At 42.2% G+C, this 20,854-nt stretch overlaps 1 protein-coding gene across 1 annotated transcript in view; it reads right to left on the minus strand.

The window, feature by feature from the left end:
• The window catches only part of UBE2R2 (ubiquitin conjugating enzyme E2 R2), a 120,050-nt gene extending 99,409 nt beyond the window's left edge, over window positions 1-20,641 (minus strand). Inside the window, exon 1 of the mRNA XM_021064700.1 lies at window positions 19,857-20,641. Coding sequence (XP_020920359.1) covers window positions 19,857-20,033 — 177 coding nt within the window. The 5' untranslated portion in view covers window positions 20,034-20,641. The remainder of the gene's footprint in view (window positions 1-19,856) is intronic.

The raw sequence follows: 20,854 nt of genomic DNA on the forward strand, positions 1-20,854 counted from the left end.
TGTAGGTTGCAGATGCGGCTCGGATCCCGCGTTGCTGTGGCTCTGGCGTAGGCTGGCAGCTGCGGCTCCGATTAGACCCCTAGCCTGGTAACCTCCATATGCCGCAGGAGCGGCCCAAGAAATGGCAAAAAGACAAAAAAAAAAAAAAAAAAAAAAAATTACTGAGGACATTTTTCACAGAACTAGAACAAAATATTTTGGTTTGTTTGGAAGTACAAAAGACCCAGAATAGCCAAAGACATCCTGAAAAAGAAAAATGGAGCTGGAGGAATCAGGCTCCCTGACTTTGGACTATACTACAAAGCGACAGTCATCAAACCGTATGGTACTGGCACAAAAAGAGAAATATACATCAGTGGAACCTGACAGAAAGCCCAGAATTAAACCCACGCACCTACAGTCAACTAATCTACAACAAAGAGGCAAGAATATAAAATAGAGAAAAGACAGTCCCTTCAATAAGTGGTACTGGGAAAACCGGACATCTACACGTAAAACAATGAAATTAGAACCCTTCCTAACACCATACACAAAAAATTAACTCAAGCTGGATTAAAGACCTAAATGTAAGACCAGATACTATAAAACTCTTAGAGGAAAACATAGGCCAAACACTGGCATAAACCACAGCAATATCTTCTTAAATCCACATCCTAGAGTAATGACAATAAAAACAAAAATAACAAATGGAGAGTTCCCGTCATGGCTCAGCAGAAATGAATCTGACTAGCATCCATGAGGACAAGGGTTTGATCTCTGGCCTTGCTCAGTGGGTTAAGGATTCAGTGTTGCCATGAACTGTGGTGTAGGTCACAGCCGTGGCTAGGATCTGGCATTGCTATGGCTGTGGCAGAGGCTGGCGGCTACAACTCCAATTAGACCCCTAGCCTGGGAACCTTCATATGCCCCAGGTGCAGCTCTAAAAAGAAAAAAAAAAAACACCAAAAAACACACATAAAAAATGGGACCTAATTAAATTTAAAAGTTTTTGCATAGCAAAGAAAACCCTAAACGAAAGGAAAAGACGACCCACAGAATGGGAGAAAATACTTGCAAATGATGTGATAAAGGATTAATCTCCAAAATTTATAAACACCTTCTGCACCTCAATACCAAAAAAAACACAACCCCATCAAAAATGGGCAGATCTAAACAGACAATTTTCTAAAGACAACATACAGATGGCCAAAATACACATGAAAAGATTTTCACATCATTAATTATTAGAGAAATTCAAATCAAAACTACTATGAGGTACCACCTTATACCAGCCAGAATGGCCAACATCAAAAAGTCTACAAACAATAAATGGTAGAGAGGGTATGGAGAAAAAGGAACCCTATTACAGTGCTGATGGGAATGTAAATTGGTATAATTTACATCTACTCAGCCATTAAAAGGAAAGAAATAACTGCATTTGCAGCAACATGGATGGACCTAGAAATTATCATGCGAAGTGAAGTCAGTCAGAGGGTGAGACACCAACATCAAATGCTATCGCTTACATGTAGAATCTAAAAAAAAAAAAGGACACAATGAACTTCTCTGCAGAACAGATACTGACTCACAGGCTTTGAAAAACTTACGGTTTCCAAATGAGACAGGTTGAGGGGTGGGGGGATGCACTGAGGGTTTGGGATGGAAATGCTATAAAATTTGGTTGTGATGATCGCTGTACAATTATAAATGTAATAAAATTGAGTAATAAAAAAACTAAAAAAAAAGTCTACAAACAATAAATGCTAGAGAGGGTGTGGAGAATGTAAACTGTTTGTGGGAATGTAAACTGGTGCAACCACTATGGAAAACAGTATGGAGATTTCTCAAAAAACTAAAAAGAGAATCACCATTCGATCCAGCAATCCCACTCCTGGGCATCTATCCAGAGAAAACCATCACTCGAAAAGATACATGTACCTAATGTTCACTGCAGCACTATACACAATAGCCAAGACACTGAAGCAACCTAAATGTCCAACAACAGGAGTGGATAAAAAAGATGTGCTACATACACAATGAATATCACTTAGCCACAAAACGGAATGTAATAATGGCATTTGCAGCAACATGGATGGACCTAGAAATGATAATGCTACGTTGTTGGACAGGGAGACACCAAGGTCATATGCTATCACTTATATGTGAATGCATAAAAAAAGGATATGATGAACTTCTCTGCAGAAAAGATACTGACTCACAGACTGTGGAAAAACTTATAGTTTCCAAAGGGATGGGCCGGGCGTTTGGAATGAAAATGCTGTAAAACTGGGTTGTGATGACAGCTGTACATCTATAAGTGTAATAAAATTCACTGAGTTAAAAAAAAGTATATGGAAAACTATGCAGAAAAGGGTAATTAACTACATGGAAAACAAGTATGTGGGAAATTAAAAATATTTTATTGTATCATAAGATTGTAAGCTGTGAAGATCTACAATTACGATATATAACTTTACTGGGAGACCAAAGAAATTTATATACACATGTATCTGTGAATATGTGTACACACATGCTGGAGAGAGGAAGAGGTGGAAGGAAAAGAATAAAATCTTTATCTTATGTGGGGAGCAATCATACATAATGAATAAAATTTTAAAATAAAAGTAGCAACAGAAGCATACTACTTGTAAGGCAATAAATGCTAAAATAATCAGCTGAAAGAATGAGAAATCGTTTCATATAGAGTGGTGGAAATGGGGAAGAAAGGTGTCTGGAGGACTGCTATTCTACGTAATAATGTTGTGAAACCCATCTGAGTCTTCAAACTAGGGACATGTGAGTTCCCACTTTGACTCAGCAGGTTAAGAATTCTACTAGTATCCACGAGAATGTCAGTATGATCTGGGCCTCCCTCAGTAGGTTAAGCATCCAGCACTGCCACAAGGTGCAGTGTAGGTTGAGGATGCGGCTCAGATCTGGTGTTGCTGTAGGCCAGTGGCTACAGCTCCAATTCAACCCCTAGCCCAGGGATTTACATATGCTGCAGATGCAGCCCTAGAAAGACCCAAAAAAAGAAAAAAGCTAAAATCAATGGCATTAAATTCTAAACTATACATTTAAAATAGTTAAAATTGGGGGGAGAGGGAGGGATTGGGAGCTTGGGGTGAATGGATGCAAACTATTGCTCACCGAATGGATTTACAATGAGATCCTGCTGTGTAGCACTGAAAACTATGTCTAGATACTGAAAACGCAGCACAACAATGGGAGAAAAAATTATGTATACATGTATATGTAACTGGGTCCCCAGGCTGTACATTGGGAAAAATAAAAAAAGTGTGTTGGGGGAAATAATAAAAAATAAATTTAAAAACTAATTAAAAAAATAAAAGTTAAAATGGGAAATTTAGTTATGTATACTTCACAACTTTTAAAATAATTTTTAAATCAAAAAAAAATTCTCTCTGGCCTTGCCATGAGTTGTGGTGTAGGTCACAGACATGGTTTGGATCTGGCATTGCTATAGCTGTGGGGTAGGCCGGCAGCTACAGCTCTGGTTAGACCCCTAAAGCTGTGAACCTCCATATGCCATGGGTGCCGCTCCAATAAAAAGACAAAAAAAAAAATCCTCAAGGTTAGGGATGTGAGAGGGGGATTAGGGTAGGAGACATATAAAACTCATCATCTAATATCATTTTATACTATTTTTACCTTGTACATATACTATTTATAAAGTGAAAAGTACCATTCAAAACAGTGTGGCTTACACTAATAGCAACTTTAACATTTAAGTGCTTTTTACAGAGCAGGCACATTCGAAGTACTTCCACATGTACTGACATACATAATTCTCACAGAATCCCTAACAGGGTAGATGCCATACTTTCCACCATTTTACAGAAGAAACTAAGACACACAGAAGTTAAACAATCTGCCCAAGATCACAGCTGTAGAGCCTTAACTGCAACTAGCTGGCCAACTCTAGAGTCTTTTTTTTTTCTTTGTGGCCACACTGAAGGCATGTGGAAGTTCCCAAGCCAGGAATCAAATGTGCTCCAGAGCAGCAACCGAAGGTGCTGCAGTGACAGCACCAGATCCCTAACCCACTGCACAGAAGAGAACTCCTAGAACCTTTATTTTTATTTTTTATTATTTTTTTAAAAATGTTTTTTGGGAGTTCCCATCATGGCGCAGTGAAAACGAATCCTACTAGGAACCATGAGGTTGAGAGTTTGATCCCTGGCTGAGCTCAGTGGGTTAAGGATCCAGCATTGCCATGCAGCTCAGATCTGGCGTTGCTGTGGCTGTGACGTAGGCCAGGCAGCTGTAGACCACTACAAATGCCGAGGGTTCAGCCTAAAAGGAAGAAAAAAAAAAAAAAAAAAAAAAAAGTTTTGTAGTCGCACCCACAGCGCATAGAAGTTCCTGGGCCAGGGATCAAACCTGCACCAGTGCAGTAAGCAGAGCCACAGCAGTGACAATGCCCCACTGATCCTTAATCCTGAACCACCAGAGATCTCCCTAGAGCCCCACCCGCCTTTTCTCTTCTGGCTGTATCCGCAGCATGTGCAAGTTCCCAGGCCAAGAATGAAATCTGCGCTGCACATGCTGCAATACCAGATTCTTAACCTGTTGCACAAAAGGGAACTTCTTAGAGACCAGTTTTAACCACTGTATTATATTACCTCCCTGTTCTTTATTAAGGAAAAATGAGATTTAGCATAAGAAAACGCAAAGGATCAACAAAATACATAAAGCCTACTCTCTTACTTCACTAAGAAATGTATTATCATCAATTTTTTTTTTTTTTAGGGCCTCACCTTCAGCATATGGAAGTTCCCAGGCTAGGGGTTAAATCGGAGCTGCAGCTGCTGGCCTTTGTCACAGCCACAGTAGTACTGGATCCAAGCTGCATCTGCAACCTACACCACAGCTCACTGCAACACTAGACCCTTAACCTACGGAGGTAGACCCAGGGATCAAACCTGCATCCTCATGGATACTAGTAGGGAACTAGTGATCATCAACACTTTTAAGTGGTAACCTGGAGGCTACAGCCTCCAAAGTTGCTAGTACATTCTAAAATTAAAACCTAAGAAATTAGTTACATTAAATACCACTTTAGGGAGTTCCCTTCATGGCTCAGCAGTTAACAAACCTGACTAGGATCCATGAGGATGCAGGTTCAATCCCTGCCCTTGCTCAGTGGGTTTAGGATCTGGTGTTGCTGTGAGCTGTAGTGTAGGCTGCAGATGCAGCTTGGATCTAGGGTTGCCGTGGCTGTGACAAAGACCAGCAGCTGCAGCTCCAATTCAACCCCTAGCCTGGGAACTTCCATATGCCACAGGTGCAGCCATAAAAAGCAAAAAAAAAAAAAAATCCCTTAAAAATAAAATTGGGGAGTTCCCATTATGGCTCAACCTGTCATAGCTCTTAACCGTAGGTAAACTGAAATGAAAACATACATCAAACTGAAACTTATACATAAAAGTTCATTATCAGCATTATTTATAACAGCCAAATAATAGAAAGCAGCCCAAATGTTCATCAAATGATGAATGGATAAATAAAATGTCCATACAATGGAACATTATTTTATAATGATAAGGAATGAGGTATTGATAAATGCCACAATATACATGAACCTTAGAAACAATATACAAAGTGAAAGACTATATATGATTACCTTTATATGAAATATAAATCTATACATTTATAGAATAGGCAAATCTATAGTCTCAAAAAGCAGACTGGTTCCCTAGGGTACGGGGAGAAACAGGGAGTCACTGCTAATGGGTATGGGGTTTCTTTTTGAAGTGATGAAAATGTTCTAAAATTGTCATGATGTTTGTACAACTCTGTGAACATACCAAAAAGCACTGAACTGTACATTTAAGTGGGCAAATTGCACTGATCCCTGGCCTCACTGAGTGGGTTAGGGATCCAGCGTTGCTGTGAACTGTGGTGTAGATCACAGACTTGGCGTAGATCCCAAGATGCTGTAGCTGTGGAACTTCCATATGCCATGGGTGCAGCCCTAAAAAGCAAAAAAAACAAAAAAACAAACAAAAAAAAGTGTATCTATTCAAAAAAATATGATACAGGAGTTCCCACTGTGGCACAGTGGGTTAAGGATCCAGTGTTGCCACAGCAGCAACTCAGATTCAATCCCTGGCCCAGCAACTTCCATATGCCAAAGGCTGCAAAAAAAAGAGAGAGAGACACAATGAACTTATTACAAAACAGAAACAGACTCACAGATACAGAAACAAGGAGGGGTTGCTAGGAGTTGGGATTAACACATATATGTTACTATATATATATAAAATAGATAATCAAAGTTCTCTTGTGGCACAGTAGGTTAAAGACCCAGCACTGTCACTGCAACAGGCTTGGGTTGCTGCTGGTTTGACCCCTGGCCAGGGAACTTTTACTCAGTGTGGGAGTGGCCAAAAAAATAAATAAAATTTAAAAATAAAATAACAAGGACCAACCTATAGTGCAGGGAACTATATCCAACATCTTGAAAAAACCTATCATGGAAAATAATCTGAAAAAAGAATGTGTGTTTGTGTATAAATGAATCACTCTGCTGTACACCTGAACCTAACACAACATTGTAAGTCAACTACAATTCATTTTTCTTTTTTCCTTTTTTTTGTCTTTTTAGGGCTGCACCTGAGGCATATGAAGTTCCCAGACTAGGGTCTGAATGAGAGCTGTGGCTATCAGCCACAGCAATGCCAGATCCAAGCCATGTCTGTGACAGGCACCACAGCTCACAGCCAACACCAGATTCCTAAACCACTGAGTGAGGCCAGGGATCAAACCTGTGTCCTCATGGATACTAGTCGGGTTTGTTATCACTGAGCCACGAAGGTAACTCCTACACTTTTAAAAAAGTGTATCCAGAGTTCCTGTCGTGGCGCAGTGGTTAACGAATCCGACTAGGAACCATGAGGTTGCGGGTTCGATGCCTGGCCTTACTCAGTGGGTTAAGGATCCAGCGTTGCCGTGAGCTGTGGTGTAGGTCGCAGACGCGGCTTGGATCCCGCGTTGCTGTGGCTCTGGTGTAGGCTGGCAGCTGTAGCTCTGATTCAACCCCTAGCCTGGGAACCTCCATATGCCGCGGGAGCGGCCCTAGAAATGGCAAAAAAACCAAAAAAAAAAAAAAAAAGTATAAGACAACTGTGGAAATCTGAACACTAATTAGATATTAGATAATATTACAGAAATATTTTTTATTTAGTAAGTGTAAAGATAGTACAACTATGTTTTTGGAAGGATTCCTTTTCTTTTAGGGACTCCAGCATTTAGGGATAAAAGGATATAAGGTCTGGCATTTACTTTAAATAATGTAATTGGGGGAGTGGGTATTAAAGGGAGAGATCCCAAGAGGTCATTCGCAGCGAATGGAGTCTTAAAATATAAGCTGGAATTCATGGACTAAAGAGAGGAGAAAAACTGGAAAAGACATTCCAGATAGGTAACAGTTTAGGCAATGGCACAAAGACTACTTCTGGGGCAAGAACAGGAAATACAGTTTGAAAAGTAAGTAACAGAAGTTTCCGTTGTGGCCTGGCAGAAACGAATCCACAGAGAATCCATGAGGATGTGGGTTCAATCCCTGGCCTCACTCGGTGGGTCAGGGATCCAGCATTGCTGTGAGCTGTGGTGTAGGTCACAGACTCGACTCAGATGTGTTGGTGTGGCTATGGTGCAGGCTGCCAGCTGCAGCTCTGATTTGACCCCTAGCCTGGGAACTTCCATATGGTGGGGGTTGGGCCCTAAAAAGCAAAAAACAAACAAATGAACAAAAAAATAAAGACAAGAAAAGAAGCAACCAGTTCATGAAGGCCCTTGTATGCCATATAAAGGAATTTTTGTTTAATTTAATGTAAGATGGGCTTTTTTCTTTTCTTTTCCTTTGTAGTGGGAACAGGTCAGATTAGTTTTTGGTTTTTTCTTCTCTTTTTTGGGCCACAGCTATGACACATGGAAGGGTTTTTTTTTTTTTTTTTGGTCTTTTTTTTAAGAGCTGCACTAGCAGCATATGGAAATTCCCAGGCTAGGGGTCTGATAGGAGCTGCAGCTGCTCACCTACACCTCAGGAACAGGAATGCCAGATCCGAGCCATGTCTGTGACGGGCACCACAGCTCACAGCAACACCAAATCCTTAACCCACTTATTAGCAAGGTCAGGAATCAAACCCAAAGCCTCATGGATACTAGTCGGGTTCATTACCTCGAGCCTCAATGGGAACTCTCAGCTTAGTTTTAGATAGGTTACTCTGGTGGCATTACAGACTGGAGGGGCACAAGATAAAGAAGCTACTGTCACAGTCCAAGTGAGTGGCAAATGAGTATGAGCTTACATGATGGCAGTAGGAATAAAGAAAAGGGACTAAATACCAGAGACGTGATATACTAAAAATAATCACTATGTGGAAAGCAGAAGCAGAAATCATCTGAACTGACTTCCAGCTTCTAGGCTTGTGTGACTGGGCAGACAGTGTTCAATATCCAGGAGAGTGAATACAGAAGAGACTCATGGGGAAAAGGAGAGTTCAATTTAGTTTTTAAGTGTTTTGTGCAAATAAGACATATTAGAAAACTCATACATAACGAAAACTCAAAAAAGATCTAATTAGATGTAGACTTAAAAGTTTTCAGGGCTTGCAATTCCCTGGTGGCATAGCAGGATAAGGATCCAGCTTTGTCACTGAAGGAGCTCAGGTCACTGCTGTGGTACAGGTTTGATCCCTGACCCTGGAATTTCCACATGCCACAGGCATGGCCCAAAACAAAAACAAACAAACAAAAACAAAAAACAAACAAAAAGTTTTCAGGACATATTTGGCAGTTGGAACAATAATCCAGCAAAGCTTGTTTGTTACAATTCAATACACCTCAAAAATTTAACCTATTTTAAAAGTTCCCTCCCTACTCCACATTATTAAGAATTAATTTGTTCAGAGTACATAAGTAAAAGGAATGATCAAGGTGTATTTAATCTTATATTTAGGAAACTTTATATATACTGGGGAAGAAAGAAAAAGTACATACATATTTGGCTAAACATCAACCAAAATTATTCTTTAACAAAATGCATGCATGCAGAGTATTATCAAAGCACAAAGTACAGCTATAAAAATGTACTTCTTGGAGTTCCCTGGTGGTTCAACAGGTTAAGGGTTCCAAGTTGTCACAGCTATGGCTAGGTCACACCTGTGGTGAGGGTTCCAACCCTGGCCTGGGAACTTCCACATGCCACGAGCACAGCCCCCCCAAAAAGTATTTTTCTAATTATACTAATCCTTAATGTATCAAGAACCATTAAAATATCTGTAGCTTTTACAGTCACTGTTTATTTATTTATTTGCTTTTTAGGGCTATACCCACGGCATATGGCGGTTCCCAGGCTAGAGGTCTAATCAGAACTACAGCTGCCAACCTACACCATAGCCACATCAACACCAGCTCCAAGCCACGTCTGTGACCTACACCACAACTCATGGCAACGCTGGATCCTTAACCCACTGAGCAAGGCCAGGGACTGAACCCACAGCCTCGTGGATCCTAGTCGGGTTTGTTAACCACTGAGCCATGAGGGGAACTCTCCTCTTTATAAGCAATTCTGCACTTCTAAAATGTACTTCTTTTTTTTTTTTTTTTTCTTTCTTGACCTCACTTGAGGCTTATGGAAGTTATTAGTTAGGGATCGGATCCAGGCTGCAGCTGTGACCTACACCACAGCTGTGCCAACACTGGAGTCTTAGCTCACTGCACCCCAGAGAGAACTCCCTAAAATGCACTTCTAGTCCTTTTTTTTTTTCTTTTGGCCACGCTTGTGGCATGTGAAAGTTCCCAGGCCAGGGATCAAACTCTCGTCATAGCAGCAACCCATGATTGCAGGAACAATGATCCTTAACCCACATCGCCACAAGGGAACTCCTACAAATTTTTAATTTTATCTTATGAAAGGAACCATAGTTATTTTCAGTCTGGTAATAAACACTCAATGCTTACCATCTGAATTACTATGTATACTATTAAGTAAACCACACAATCTGAATATTTTCATAGAATTTATTCCTCATATTAAGCATTTAGCTGCCCATGCAGCAAATAAAGCAAAGCAGATAACTAAATAATTGTGAAACTTGAAAATCCAAATACAGAAGAGATTAAAACTATGGCACTTTTCAGTGACTATGAAGCTGGGAAATTCTGGCCAGAAGGATAAGGCCCTAGACCCTCCTCCAAAGCCCCTAAATAAAATGGACTGAGGCAAAAAGTAAATAAATAAACCTATGGCAATGATTTAAAGATGTCATCATAGGAGTTCCCTTGTGGTGCAGCAGGTTAAGGATTTGGCATTGTTACTGCAGTGGCTCAGGTCACTGCTATGGCTCGAGTTTGATCCCTGGCCTGGGAACTTGCTCATTCTGAGGGCAAGGCCAAATAAATAAATGAATGAATAAGTAACGATGCTGTAACAGAGACAAGGAATACCAGTTAACAGTCTCAACTGAAAGAACAAAGAAAGTTTTAATCTTACACTGCTCAAGTTTCCTATAGTGTTTAAATATACGTGAAAAGTATTAATGCATTATCATTTTAAAAGCATAAATCAATACTGTATTGCAATACTGTATTGCACTATGCTCCTCCATAATCTCCCACTGTCACTTTAGAGGTGTTTTATCTTTTCTAAATCCAAAGACTAGTTTTCTTAGACTTATATCTCTCAATGCTAGCACTACCCCACAGTCCCCTTAAAGTAATGAGAAGGTTGCTATTAAAGGAATCAATTTGTCAATTAAAAAAAACTTTTTGCAATGATTTGTCACTTTCTAATCCAAGCAGTCCAAGAACAACAAAAATTCAATTTTTGGGGAATTCCTATTGTGGCTCAGTGGTAATGAACCGACTAGTATCCATGAGGATTCGGGTTCAATCATCTCTGGCCTTGCTCATGGGGTTAAGGATATGGCATTGCCGTGAGCTGCGGTGTAGGTCAGAGACACAGCTCAGATCTGGCGTTGCTGTGGCTGTGGCTGTGGCGTAGGCACAATTAGACCCCTAGTCTGGGAACTTCCATATGTCATGGGAATGGCCTTAAAAAGCTAATAAAAAAAAAAAAATCCAATTTTTCTAGTGAATTCAAGAGTTCTATTAAGTTGTAAAAATCTCTCCCCATAATCTGAAGAGACAAATACACTTGTGACAATTAAACTTATAAAACTTAAAACAGGAGTTCCCTTTGTGGCGCAGCGGAAACGAATCCAACTAGGAACCATGAGGGTGCAGGTTCAATCCCTGGCCTAAGTGGGTTGAGGATCTGGCATTGCTGTGAGCTGTGGTGCAGGTTGCAGACGCGGCTCAGATCTGGTGCTGCTGTGGTGTAGGCCGGCAGTCGCAGCTCTGATTAGACTCTAGCCTGGGAACCTCCATATGCCACGGGAGCAACCCTAAAAAGCAAAAAAAATAAAATAAAATAAATTTTAAAATAAAATAAAACTTAAAAATAGTTCCTTTCCAAATGCTCCATAAATTTTATTATTATTTTTGCCTTTTTCTGGGGGGCAGGGGGCCACACCCAAGGCATATGGAGGTTCCCAGGCTAGGGGTCGAATCAGAGCTATAGCGCTGGCCTATGCCACAGCAACTCGGGATCCTAGCTGCAGCTGTGACCTACACACAGCCCACAGCAATGCTGGATCCTTAAACCACTGAGCAAGGCCAAGGATCAAACCATAAATTTTATTTTCTCAAAGCTCCACTTTTATACCTTCAAACATCTTAAGCAGTCTCAGTAAGATAAAATACAGGCTTTAGAGTCAAGCAGTCTGGGAGTTCCTGTTGTGGTGCATCAGAAACAAATACGACTAGGAACCATGAGGTTGCAGGTTCGATCCCTGGCCTTGCTCAGTAGGTTACGGATCTGGTGTTGCATTAAGTAGCTCTGATGTGACCCCCAGCCTGGGGAACCTCCATATGCTGTGAGTTCGGTGCTGAAAAGCAAAATAAATAAATAAATAAACAAATAAAGTCAAGCAGTCTGGTATTCCAGTGTGTATTACAACTTTCTAGCTGAGGACCCAGGGCTAGTTAAATAAGCTCTGTAACTAAATAAATAAATGAGAGTAACAGCAACCACACCTCATAGGAGGATTATGAGATATTCTATGTAAAGTATGAGGCACACAATAAGCACTCAAATGATGTTAACCACTAATATCTACATTACTATAATAAGCAAATAAATATGACACTCAGAAGTTTTAGCTCTTTTTTTTTTTTAATAGCCACACCTGCAGCATATGGAAGTTCCCAGGCCAGGGACTGAACCCTCACCTCTGCAGTGGCCCAATCCACTGCAGTTGGATTCTTTTTTTTTTTTTTTTAATTTTATTTATTAATTTACTTATTTATTTTGCTTTTTAGGGCCACACCCAAGGCATATGGAGGTTCCCTGGCTAGGGGTCGAATTGGAGCTATAGCTCCTGGCCTACGCCACAGCAACGCAGGATCCGAGCCCCATCTGTGACCTACACCACAGCTCACTGCAACACTGGATCCTTAACCCAATGAGCAAGGCCAGGGATCAAACCTGTGTCCTCATGGATGCTAGTCAGATTCATTAACTGCTGAGCCACGATGGGAACTCCATGCAGTTGGATTCTTAACCCACTGTGCGAACTCCAGTTTTAGCATGTTTTAAGTGACTGTTCTACTTACCTTGCCAATAGGTTACAATAGTAATTTATTGTGCTGCAACAAAAAAAAATTTTTGTTATTAAAACAAGTAAAGAAGTTTCCTGTTCGCCTAGTGGTTAAGGATCCGGCTGTGGTCACTGCTGTGGTGTGAGTTCCATCCTTAGCACAGGAACTTCCATATGCTGAGGGTTCAGCCCCCCCCCCCCACTAAAAAAACAAGTACCATTTGGAGTCCCTGGTATGGCGCATGCAGTGGGTTCATAATCTGGCTCATGTCTGTGGTGTTGCCAGCTCGATTCCTGGCCTGGCACAGTGAGTTAAGGATCCAGCAATGCCACAGCTGTGGCTCAGATTCAATTCCTGGCCTCGAACTTCCACATGCCTCAGTTGAAGCCAAAAAAGGGGGAAAAAAAAAGAGAGAAAAACTGAAGTGGATGGATAAATCTTTACACACACTATTTCCAAATCTGAATATTCCAATTCTTATATGGAAGAACTCTAATGTAACATCAAACCTCGGCAATCTGAACTATAATTATCTCTTCAACTACCATTTCATTCACTTCAAGATCAATGCATTTAAAGATACATAAGCATAAACTCTGAATTACAATTTACTGCTTAATAAAGGTGAACTGATTCTTTGCTGACAAAACACTTTCAAAGAGGTTCAGTCTTATTCAGCTATCTATGTAGTAGTACATGAAAGAAGCTCAGGAACACAGAAGGGTTAAAACTTTTTTTTTTTTTGTCTTTTTGCCATTTCCTAGGCAGCTCCCATGGCATATGGAGGTTCCCAGACTAGGGGTCTAATTGGAGATGTTGCCACTGGCCTACACCAGAGCCACAGCAACGTGGGATCCGAGCTGCATCTGCAAGTTACGCCACAGCTCCGGCAACTCTGGATCCTTAACCCACTGAGCAAGGCCAGGGATCGAGCCTGCAACCTCATGGTTCCTAGTCGGATTCGTTAACCCCTGCGCTACGACGGGAACTCCAAGAATTACAACTTTTAAATTTGACCTTTCAGCAAGATATAGCCCTAAATCCTAAATTTATGACGCTTTCTGTTATTTTCCCATAACTAAATTAGCAGAAGTGGACCAATTTGTTAGATGACCTCCTTTATTTCACCTGACTCCAACAGACAGCTGCTTCTACAACCTTAGACTAGGACCACTAATACTAAGTTGCATAGATGGAACAGCACATTTCATCACAACAGATTGTGGTTATGTTGACCAATGCTCAACACAGCCTTTAAAACTTTAAAATTTTGATTGCCATTACAATTCTGTCAATAACACCCACACCTCACATGTGTTTCAAAGTCTGCACAAAGGTTTTTATGAAGATCATTCATAAGACCTCTAAAGTTATCAATGTCCTAATGCTCTTCTTTACCATCTATAAGGTAGTGACTCTTCCTACAGTGCTCTGCCTTTGATGTGTGTCCAATAAAAGGTTTACTAACAGAAATCTCTGAAGAACAATCAATATGCAACAAAAAGTACTGAGGACCCAAATCCTTGATTCAAAAAGAAAATAATCTTTATCAAATTACAGATACTCATGCTGGCATTGAAAAAAAAATTACCAGAAGACTTCAATGGGGAGTTCCCAATGTGGCTCAGTGGAAACAAATCTGACTGATATCCATGAGTATGCAAGTCTGATCCCTGGCCTCGCTCAGTGGGTTAGGGATCCAGCACTGCCGTGAGCTATAGTGTAGGTCTCAGACACGGCTCAGATCTGGTGTTGCTATGGCTGTGGCGTAAGCTGGCGGATGCAGCTCTGATTCAACCCCTAGCTTGGGAACTTCTACTGCAGGTGTTGCCCTAAAAAGACAAAAAAAAAAAAGTTGTGGAAGGGTCTCTTGCAACTAGGTTACAAGTGCCACCTGGCTGATGGCAATTCTAAGACTTCATGGACTCATTCCAAATTTCAAAGACGTTAAACTATAAAAATATGTTGGAGTTCCCATCGTGGCTCAGTGGTTAAAGAATCTGACTAGGAACCAAGAGGTTGCGGGTTCCATCCCTGGCCTTGCTCAGTGGGTTAAATATCCAGTGCTGCCGTGAGCTGCAGTGTAGGTCGCAGACGAGGTCGGATCCCGCGTTGCTGTGGCTCTGGCATAGGACAGTGGCTGCAGCTCTGATTCGACCCCTAGTCTGGGAACCTCCATATGCTGCAGGAGTGGCCCCAGAAATGGCAAAAAGACAAAAAGACAAAAAAAAAAAAAAGAGTGTTTACTGGAATTATCTTAATAGGATAAAGACTTACTCTATAAAATACTCAGGTGCTATATTTGCCAGGGGTGGGGAATAGGGGACTAAAATTGCATTTAGTGCCCCAAATCGTTGGACATTAACCATATTTTCACTTACAACGTTGCCTTAGGTTACCACTCAAGACAAGTTCAGCTTCCAGAAAAGGTTACAGCTAAAAGCCCTAAGAGATGTTCTCAAAAGGACTAAAGAAAATTTTTAAAATAAGAAAATTTTAGCTGACTCATCATATAGTTGCATTAAAAAAAAAGCATGACTTTTATAATTTCAAAGGTGTTTAATTTTGTTTTTAAGTTGCCTATCCAAATCCCTTACAACACGGATTCTTAATCTGTCAGTTAACCCTCTGAAAATGTATACAAACTACTTTGTATGTCATTTTCTTAAGAAAAAAATTTTTTTTGTCTTTTTTTTTTTTTTTAAGGGCTGCACCTGCGGCATATGGAAGTTCCCAGGATAGGGGTCAAATTAGAGCTACAGCTGTCAGCCTATGCCACAGCCACAGCAACACCAGATTCAAGCCACATCTTCAACCTACACAGCAGCTCACTGCAATGCCAGATTATTAACCCACTGAGTGGGCCCTGGGATTGAACCTTCATCCTCATGGATACTAGCTGGGTTACCTCTGAGCCACAATGGGAACTCTCTCTTCTGAAGAAAAGTTATCAAGTTCTCAAAAGGATCCCTATGAAAAGAAGGCTGAGTTGCTTAAAAGAACTGTTTCAACTATGTATTAAGAATTACGTGTCACAACATTGTAAGTTAATTATAATTTTAAAGAATACAAAATAAATATTAAAACAAACAAACAAAGATTTATAGGGTCATAAAATAGAGTATGCCATATAATCTAAAGAACACTGCCAGACACAGAACTTATGTTTGGTGGGTTTTGTTGTTTGTTTTTTGTTTGTTTTTCTAGGGGTGGCACACTTGAAGAAAAGATTCATTTATTCTTGGGAGTTCCCACTGTGGCGCAGTGGAAACGAATCCAACCAGTATCCATGAGGATGTGGGTTCAATCATCCCTTGCCTTGCTCAGTGGGTCGGGAATCCGCTGTTGCTGTGAGCTGCAGTGTAGGTTGCAGATATGGCTGGGATCCTGAGTTGTTGAGGTTGTGGCATAGGCTGGCAGCTACAGCTGATTTCGACCCCTAGCCTGAGAATTTCCATATGCTACAGCAAAAAAAAAAAAAAAAAAAAAGAATTACGTGGCACAAAATTCTAAGTCAACTATAATTTTAAAAACTACAAATAAACAAAATATTAAAACAAAAAAGTATCTACAGGGTCATAAAATACAGCATGCCATATAATGTGAAGAATATTGCCAGGCACAGAGGTTAGGTCTGGTGGGTTTTGTTTTGTTTGGTTTTTATTTGTTTGTTTTTGTGGGGGTGGCACACTAGGAGAAAAATATTTATTCTAGAACAAATGAAAATAATGCATATCCTTTATTTTTAAAAACAACTATTCTTGGAGTTCCCGTCGTGGAGCAGCGGAAACAAATCCGACTAGGACCCATGAGGTTGTGGGTTTGATCCCTGGTCTCACTCAGTGGGTTAAGGATCCGGCGCTGCCGTGAGTGGTGGTATAGGTCACAGATGCAGCTTGGATCTGGCATGGCTGTGGCTGTGGTGTAGGCTGGCTGCTGTAGCTCTGATTAGACCCTTAGCCTAGGAATCTCCATATGCTGTGGGTACGGCCCTAAAAAGCCAAAATAATAATAATAATAATAATATAAAAGCAGTGTTAAGTCTGATAAAGATCCTATTAAGGAAAACTTTGCGTATATAACAAATACTTCCTAAACTGCATCACCTGGGAGTTATCCAAAAATGGAACATGCCTCTATTTCATTCCCTTACATTACTGAATAAAAGCAAAACTATAAAAACAGCAATACTTTAAGTTTTTGGTATCATTTTAACCTTTAATGCTATACCTATCATGAGACACTCACTTTCTGATCTCTAGACTCACGGTTACTATGCATTTAGATGAATACTGCAGGACTTCCAAGGAGGTTCTACACTAAAGCAGCCACACTAAGTTATGATCATTATCAGGAGTTATTTGAAAAGACAGTTACTTTTAAAAGAACGAGGGTGAATTTGTTCAGGAGTCATCACTGAATGCTGACTTGATCAACAAGTTATTCCAATAACATAATAAAATTCTAACTTGCTCCACATTAGCAAAATTAAATTCAGAGGTATTTCTGGGTGTCCTAAGCCATCTCCTACTTTATGTTCTCATGACTGACCCCCGGGGGGGGGGGGGGAATTGAAGCAGCAAAGAAATTCACTTGGTGAATCAATGAGATCAAGAAATTGGACAAAAGGATACTGAAGCCAAAGAACACTTCAAAATACACAAAAAAATCAGACATAAGAAACTACCTTTGCCCATCACATATCTATATTCCCCCCCAAGCTAACGATTACTTAGATTCAAGATTTTCTAAAAAAGAAAAACAGAATGAAAAAACAAATTTGTGAAATACAGGTCTCACAAGTCTCTATCAGAACAGATGCCACACAATTAAAATAGACTGGAGCCAACTATTTCATGGTGGAAAAGATCAGTTAGAACCCTATTAATGTGTAAAAGGTAAAGGAGTTACATGATGAAAAATTTAAAGAATGATGGGGCAGCCCAATGCCTAAACTATAATGCAAAATAGAGAAAAGAAAGACTTTAACTTGAAATAGATTCTATTAAACGTTCAAGGACCACCATTTGATAAGGCAGAACAGTAGTAGAGAAAGGTCTGTGCCAACTTTTAACTGCAGCTGTAGTGGAACACACTAAAAGCCTTGTTTTAGGACAAAAGCAGTGAAATAAAAAACAATGGTTTTAAACCTATTACTAGTGTTAACTGCACAGAACCATAAATTTGCCTTTTTCCAACAAAGAACTTTGGTACAAAAAGCCATATAATAAGGGGAAAAAGCAGAAAAAAACAAAATTCTCACATGAGACTAAAACGCAAAACCTGTTTATGAATTTCCATACTTTTTTTTTACATGTCACAAAGGAAAAAAAAAAAAACAAACTGGAGATTAAACCATTCCTTTTAAATAGGACTGAAATTAAAAAGCATTTAAATCAGTGTATGCTACACCGAATCTTCCTTCCATACTACCTATTCCAAACTGAAAGGGTTCACCACATTCCTTTCCCAATTACTTAAGCAAAAACATTACAATTTGTAACCCAGTGTGTTTCCTTCACATACAGTTTGTTGTTGTTTTTAACAAATTGCACTGGAGTAAGATCATTCTAGCTAGTATCCTTTTACCTTGACTATGGATTGTCCCAAACAACGATACTTTTTGGAAATTAAACTTCATTTCTCTAAGGCCAGTCAGTACATATTGCAAGTATCTGCATCTGAAAAGTACAGTATATGGTGACCACAAAACATTAAGCATGTAGTGGGTATACACAATATTCTAAATACTAAATACGTGCCTTTAACCAGGTATCTGGTTATTCACAAACATGAATATTAAACATTCCCCTATCAATTCTTCACATTTTCTACAAAATAGACCCAATTTCAAGCCTGAAAGTAAGGCTTCTACTTTTAAAAAGAGTAGAAACTAAATTAGGTAGTCCTTAAAAATACACATACTACATGACTAAGATACTCATTTAAAACTTTTGCCAAGATAGCCCCTCCCTTCAAAACAAACTAAGACTGACTCATAGTCCTATTTGACTTAATTTTAGAAATAAAAAATTAAACGAATTCCTAAGCACTCATTTCTTCTGTCTCTGTACCTCTACCATTTAAAATATTCAACTTTCAATCTGTGATTTGCCTCTTCAAAAATGGTAAAAACAAAAATTAAAAATCCCCAATACCTCTAAGTTATCTACCGTGGAATAAAAAAAAAAAAAATACTGGATTCAGGAATAATAACCACTGCTCTAAAATCGTGAAAAAATAGAAACAATGTCTACGGTCGCTAAGGAGTCGTCCTACTCTGTGACACCATCCCACCGCAGGTGATACTTTTCATCCGTGAAATCACCCTCCATTTGCCAGTTAACCACCTGAGCAAAAGGTTTCAATTTTGTCTCACTAAGGTGGGAACCAATCCCCCTACATCACCTGTTCCGCCCTCTGTGGGTGTTTCTACATGTGGGGCCGGGGGAGGGAGGGAGTCAGTAGAGTTGGTAGCAGGGTGAGGACAAAGGGCATTTTGACACACGGCTGAAGTAAATAGAAAATGAGGACAGAAAAGGGGCTAGATTCAAGTTCTCTAAAGTAGGTAATGGCTAGAAAAAGCAGGCAACCTTGTTTACCAGCGCTAGGGTCCTATTCTTCATGACCGCCCACTGGAATGCGAAGTTGGAACCACCACTATTCAAGAAGCCCAGCAAATCCCCAAAATGTCAGGGCACCAGGCAGCCTCTGGAATGACAGACCGATACCCTTCCCCCACCCCCACCCCCACCCCAAAAGAAAGGTCCAATCCCATAAGTGCAGGTCACTCTGCCCTCTGGGGTAGTTCCAGCCGGCGCAGAGATGGTCCCGATGGGAGGACGAGAGGGGAAAGACAGACCACCTTTCTTCCCGCACACCCTCAGCTGGGGAAACAAAACAAAGACCGCTCTCCTCCTCCTCCTCCTCGGGTAGCCACTACCCTAGCCACAGAGACTTTCCTATTTCCCGGTGCAGTCTGGCCTCCCGCCCCCGCCCCCGCCCCCATGACAAAGAAAAGGCACTTGGAGAGCCAGCGAGGCCTTCCTGCCTCCACGGATGGGGGAGGGGGCTGCCGACGTGAGGAGCCCCCTCCGCTCACCCGCGCTGCCACTCTTGGCCGGGAAAAGAGCGGAAAGCGGCGGCCTCCGCCCGAGGAAGCCAGGTTGGAGAGGGGCTGGGGGTACCTTGAAGTAGCCGCCTTCGTAGAGGGTGTTAGGGGGTCCGAAGATGGCAACCTCCCAGTTGTAGAGGTCGGACTCATCCACCAGGGTGATCCGGAAGCCCTCCACCGGTTCCTCCTGCAGGGATTTCAGCTCAAGCATCAGGGCCTTCTGCGAACTAGTCATCTGCTGCTGGGCCATCGCGGCGGCGGCGGCGGCGGCGCCGGGCCGGGGCCCCAGTCCTCACGCACCGGCCGGGCCGGACCAGGCCCCTCCCCTGCGCTCGCCCTCGGCCGGGCCGCAACGGGCCCCGGTCTTCACACACCCGGCGGCCCGGACCAGGCCCCAGACGGCCCGTGGGCCAGCCCGGTTCCTCTTCACACGACGCGGGCCGGGCCGAGCCCTTCTCCTCGCACTCAGGCCGTGTGGGGGAGGGGTGGAGAGAGTTGGAGAAATTCGCTCCTGGTCCCGGGCCTCCCCCCCCCGGAGGGGGCCTCAACTTGGGGGGGGGGGAGAGGAGGTGGAATTGGAGGAAGGCGGCGGAGGGCCGGCGATGGTGAGAGTACGCGGCCGAGCCGGCCCGGGAGCGCCGCGCTCGCTCGCCCTCTCGTTCTCCTCGGGGGCCGCGGGGCCGAAGGGCGCGCGGAGCCGAAGGGCGGGAGGAGGGCGGCACGCGGGGGTCTCGCAGCGGCGGCGGCGGCGGCGGCGGCAGCGGCGGCGGCTGCGCGGGGGGAGGGGCGACGGCGGAGGAGGAGGAGGAGAAGAGCGAGAGCGCCTCGCGCCGCGGGAGCGACGGAGTCGAGAAGAAGGAGGGAGGGAGGGAGAGAGAGAGAGAGGGAGGAGGGGCGCGCGTCGGGAGGGAGGGCGGCCTGGGGCGGAGGGTGGCCCGACGCGCGTGCGCGCGCCCCTCCCTCCCCCGCCCTCCTCACCCTCACCCTCCTCCTCCTCCTCCTCCTCCTCTTTCTCCCACTTGGGCGCCTCCTCTCCGCTGCCCCGCGTGGTGGCGGCGCTTTGTGACGCTG

Source organism: Sus scrofa, chromosome 10 (genome assembly GCF_000003025.6).
Source record: "Sus scrofa isolate TJ Tabasco breed Duroc chromosome 10, Sscrofa11.1, whole genome shotgun sequence".
Classification (NCBI taxonomy): domain Eukaryota; kingdom Metazoa; phylum Chordata; class Mammalia; order Artiodactyla; family Suidae; genus Sus; species Sus scrofa.